This window comes from Salvia splendens, unplaced genomic scaffold (assembly GCF_004379255.2).
Source record: "Salvia splendens isolate huo1 unplaced genomic scaffold, SspV2 ctg906, whole genome shotgun sequence".
Taxonomy (NCBI): Eukaryota; Viridiplantae; Streptophyta; class Magnoliopsida; order Lamiales; family Lamiaceae; genus Salvia; species Salvia splendens.
Window position 1 is genome coordinate 24116 of NW_024599592.1, and position 5170 is coordinate 29285.

The 5170-nt window shown below is 36.9% G+C and overlaps 1 protein-coding gene across 1 annotated transcript; it reads right to left on the minus strand.

Annotated features, from left to right (window-relative positions):
- Positions 1–945: 945 nt before the first annotated feature.
- On the minus strand, positions 946–4843 carry LOC121791770 (biotin carboxyl carrier protein of acetyl-CoA carboxylase 2, chloroplastic-like). Its single transcript, XM_042189612.1, has 9 exons — positions 4698–4843; positions 4251–4439; positions 3524–3603; positions 2966–3025; positions 2610–2843; positions 2470–2532; positions 1575–1643; positions 1328–1373; positions 946–1236 (listed from the first exon to the last, which is right to left on the minus strand). Exons 1-9 carry the CDS (start codon positions 4705–4707, stop codon positions 1172–1174), a joined length of 816 nt encoding a protein of 271 aa, XP_042045546.1. The 5' UTR covers positions 4708–4843; the 3' UTR covers positions 946–1171.
- Between the last annotated feature and the right edge of the window lie 327 nt (positions 4844–5170).

The following is a 5170-nucleotide window of genomic DNA, read 5'->3' on the forward strand; positions in this document are numbered from 1 at the left end:
GGAGAAGTAAGAAGCAAAAGGTTGTAGCCTTATCAAGTGCTGAAGCAGAGTTCCGAGGCATCAAGAGTGGACTCATGGAGATCATATGGCTTAGGAGATTACTTACTGAGATCGGTTTTCCCCCAAACCGAAAGAGTAAGTTATTCTGTGACAATAAAGCGGCAATCAGCATATCAGAAAATCCAGTACAACATGATCGAACCAAACACGTTGAAGTCGATCGCCACTTCATTAAAGAAAAATTGGAAGGTGGAGTCATAGAATTCCCGTTTGTGCGATCCGAGGAACAATTGGCTGATATCCTAACCAAAGCAGTGAATCCCAGAATTTTTAGAGAAGTTTTGGCCAAGTTGAACATTGGAGATACCATTGCTCAACTTGAGGGGGAGTGTCAAAAAGAAGAGAATAACGGCTAGTACCAAGTTTCCATAACTTGGTAATTGGTATTACAATAAATGAGTGAACTTTCCTAGATACATTTAATTAGTGATAGTTCCTAGTGTAATGGTGGTATTTCCTATGGTTGTAATTCCCCTATAAAAGGGAACATGTGTAACCTATTCAAAACATAACAGAAAAATACAATCAAAACCATTCTTCTATCTTTGCCACCATGTTCTACCTCCAATACAACGCCTCTCTCGATTACCATCTTTAAGACATGCAACTGTCAAGTATGCTCAATCTGCAGAGAGAAGAAGTAAATAGAGAAAGCTACATAGCAAGTTCATGTGAATGTCAATACAAATTTCTGTATGTTACATTTATAAAAATCATACGTACGTGTAAGCTGTAAATCTATGTTCGACGGGCTATATAAGCAATATCATCCATTCTAGTGGCATGTTGCACTATGTCTAGAGCTCTTGAGATTTAGAATCAAGAATTCTAGCAAGGAAGCTAAGTGAGAACGAAAATTCACCAAGAACTGGAACGAAGCTAATATAATGAAAAAAAGTCGAATCATGGAATACATTTCGATGAAAATGTAGCGTGGTTATAGAGTCAGTACAACTGATGGATACACACAACATTGGACAAATCACGTAGGATCTACAAGAATAACTAGATTTCTATTTATAGGCAACAAATACATAAGAAAATTCATAGAGCTAATCCGTCTGTTCATTCAATTTGTTCAATCTAATCACGATACTAGCTACTGGAGTTTTCATAGTAATATCCCAGGAAAGGAAGGAAGGACAGCGATAAGAGCATCACCATATCCAACGGGATCTGAGAACATAAAAGTAAATAAGAAGCGTATCAGTGGAGGCAAAACAAGAGATTGAAGAACTACAGAGGTTAAGTAATGAAGGATGCTAACCGCCATCTTCTTTAAGTATCTTAACGACCTCGCCAGAAATGTCGGACTGCCAAAAAACAAATACAGTAAAAGGGAATGAATGAATGTATAATTTTAACATGCATAGTGTACATAAAAAGTGCATGAGTTATACAAGGATGAAGGATAGATAGATAGATAAAAGTTGTGAAAAGGGGAAGGTGCAAGTTAATGTAACATGTAGATTTTAGCCCAGTGACAGAGAATGGTGATTGAAACCAGGCCAAACCTCAACAGGTAGTTCACCACCTAGCTGTTCGATGTAGCAGAGCACCTGACCCTCCTTCACTGTATCCTTCTGTTAAGCAGTATCATAAACTGTTCAGTTGAGAAAATTGCAGATGATATTATAGTAAAGAAGCTTTTAAAGGGTGCTAATAATGAGCCATGGTAACAATGTTAAACTCGCCCATAAACGAACGAACAAAATATGGAAGCTCACCTTTAGAATAATCATTCCATATCAAAATATGTATAATTGATATAGAGAATCCCATTGAAGTTAACTAAACTTGGATAAGTGCCCTTTTCCACTTTAACATTGGCAAAATCTGTAATGTCCCATATCGAGTGGGAAATGGACTCTTCAAGCCCATTGTGCTGCTTTAGCACTAGAGCCCCACCCCTCATGTGGGCTTGAGGCGTTCTAAAATTTATGTTTAAAAGTTGTAGAATATAGAGCTCTGATTATGCAAGTTGATGAATGACATTTGGATGAAGTTTTGGTATTATGAATGAAAAATACATTTCCAGATTTTGGGCAAGACAAATGGTTTCAGCTTTTGGCAACCTAAAATTGATACCCCGGAAGAAACCCATGAACCCATTAAATAAGACTTTCGATCATGTGTATTGCCATAATATGCTTCAGCAATTGTGGCAAGAAAACAAAGTCCACCACCTCTGAGAAGAAAAATCAAGTTAAAATGCATTTGAAAGATGAATCAAACTGGAGGGTGCTAATGCACCAATCTATATTTGATCGATTGATCTGAGGTTATCCGTACACCAAATAATTAAAAACAACTTGTGCCTAGGAAGTCCCTTTGTTTCTTTTGTCCAATATTTTCTAAAGCCCAACAAATTAAAATAAACAAAGCAACACGACTTGAAGAAACAGATACCTCTTTGCAAGATGGAGGAGCACGTTTCCCTTTAATCGTCCTAGATCTCCTAAAGTATCCAACCTACATCACAATAACAAAAGTTAATGGCTATATTGAAGAGACCATCATGCATATGAATAGCACCCGTGCATTCTTACCCTTGGAGATTGAAGTATTGCCAAACCTTCATCCACTGCCTTGTCAAGCAAGGTCTGAACTCTTCCAGAGAAATATGATGGTTTGGTGAGGGCTAAAGGCGGTGACGGATCAGAATTATCAGAGGCAGGGGTTTCAGTAACTGATTGGGCAGCAACTGGTGCAGGAACTGGAGCATGTGGAGGAGCGCTCTGCTCAGCCGATTCTCTTGTCACATGTAATTGAAAGTCCCCAAGCTAATGATGTAAATATAGATAAGAAACCAGACAGACTATTAGACTTGATTAATAGAAGCATTCATTGTGTGTATAATCTTGCCGAGGATGAAAATATAAAAGGAAATAGTGAACTTTCTTACTTTAAGTTCAAACTGCATTACTGATTTTGTGTCACACATAACTGTCAGAAGAGATTCTACCTGCAAAATGAGAATTTCAGGAAGGTTTTTTATAAACTGTGTGTGTTCATGAGCGTCAGAATAGAATAACAATCAACAAAATAACAAGTACAACAAAATGTGAATCTTAGCATAGGATTCAGGCAAAACTGAAATTAAATCCTAATGGGTAGTTGAGCATTTGAAATGAACTGATAGGAAACTGAAGGTTATAAAGTGACAACTCCGGAAAACATCAGTACCCAATGATACAAGGCACCATGCACATTATAGAAAGAAAGGTTTATCCATTTTTTCATTAGTCTAATAATTTAGGATCAGAATGGTCTTGTTTATCTAATACAAAGTAAAAATAGTAAATTCCCCACCTTGTGCTTTGGTCTATTAGTCCAAAACTAATGTTCAGTATCTTTCTTTTCATCAGAATCAATCTTATAAGCAATGAATGCAGTGAAGTAACAATAAATCCATAACTAGGATTATAAAAAAAATATCTTCATGCGAATAACAAAAACTCACCTCAAACGGATTGGGAACGTATGTGCTTGGCACATCAGAAGACAGACTTTCTTCAGGGTTGTCCTCCAAATTTGTAGTAGCTGTTGGTTAAAGAATATGAGAAAAACAAAGTAATCAAGGCTGTGACATCGATCCATCTGCCAACATCTATCACACACTATAGGTAACATAAGAACGAGAGGACCCTCTCTTTCCTATCATTGACATTTCCATTTCCATTTTCCATTTTCATTTTCATGTTCCTTTTTGGCACATAATTTGACTCCCAAATGTGTATCTAAATACTGCAAAACGTGCATCTAAATCCAACCCAGATATCATTTTTGCTTGAAGACATTAAAATTCATCCTGACATAAATCCTCTGAAACAGATTGAGCTCAAATGTATCTCCAATCAAGAACTCACAGTATGCAAAATGATCAAGTGCCTATACAAATAAAACAGATGAAAATTTCCGAGACAGATAAGCATAGTCCACCTTGAGAAACCAACTCATATAGTAATAAAAACCACCAACTCTGGGACTAAAATTAATCTCAATAAACTCACTCAAAAAAAATTCTTAATTTTCTACACCTTTTACTACTTTTAGAACACGCCACAGAAGCCATCAGACAACTACAAAACTGAGCATAGAAAACAAAACTAGCTCTCAATAAACACAACTATCAAAGCTAAACAGAGTACAGTCACTTAAACAACCTAGCTAACAAAATTAGCACTCACAATCAGGCCCAGCCTCGGATTTCGAACTCCGGCACCCAATCATCAAAGCCTTCTTCGATTTGTATGACAATGCCAACGGGACATATTTTGGGGGCTTCAAACCATACAAAGTCTGCAAATTGATGAATTTGGGTGTAACAATGCCCCACTCCAAGTTTGCAACTTTAAGGGTTGAAGTCCCAAAACCGCCTGAAATATATATGTATACATATCAAAACCCACAAAATTGATGATACATATTCTCATCTCAGTGCAAGTTCCACAAAATTCTTCTTCAAGTTCAAGGCATAAATTTCTGGGAACTAAAGCACGAAAATTCCACGAATTCGGGCAGAACAGAGAGTCAATGCAGGATATGTTTTGGTGGGATCAATCAATAATCGTTAGAGCATTTACATAAACGAGAATTGTTAGACCACGAAATATAGACAAAGAGAGAAGACTAACACGCAGCCATGAGAAAGTGATGAGAAGTTGATAACAGAATTGTGTTGTCGGTGCGGCAGTTGATGGCGGAGTGACTGAAGAATTCAGATTTTGTAAGCTTTCCACAAACGATTACTACTGATTTTAGATTATCCTTTCGTCGTTTATTGTTTTTTCTTTTCTTTTTCTTGTTTTATTAGACACTCCATTTAGCAGTAATTAATTGATGGGTCACGTTAGTATTATCCTTCTACCCCACCTACAGTTGGGCGCCCTAAAGCGCGCCCTATGCATTTTTTTAATTGAATATTTAAATAACTACAAAAATTGGAAAAAAAAACTTCATTTCATTTATAAAAATTAATACATTACAATACGAATTAAAAAAATACGCAAACTCAGCGACGGCGATTACGGGCCCACACTTCTTCAATCAAGTCGTTCATGAGCTGAGCATGATCTTGTTGGTTGCGCATTGAGGTCTGTCTAGATAG

Excerpts from the sequence above, each read along its gene's own strand:
- LOC121791770 (XM_042189612.1), bottom strand. Across the intron at positions 3,604-4,250 it reads ATCCGAGGCTGGGCCTGATT|CTACTACAAATTTGGAGGAC; the intron begins GTGAGTGCTAAT and ends TTTAACCAACAG. Across the intron at positions 3,026-3,523 it reads ACGTTCCCAATCCGTTTGAG|GTAGAATCTCTTCTGACAGT; the intron begins GTGAGTTTTTGT and ends CTCATTTTGCAG.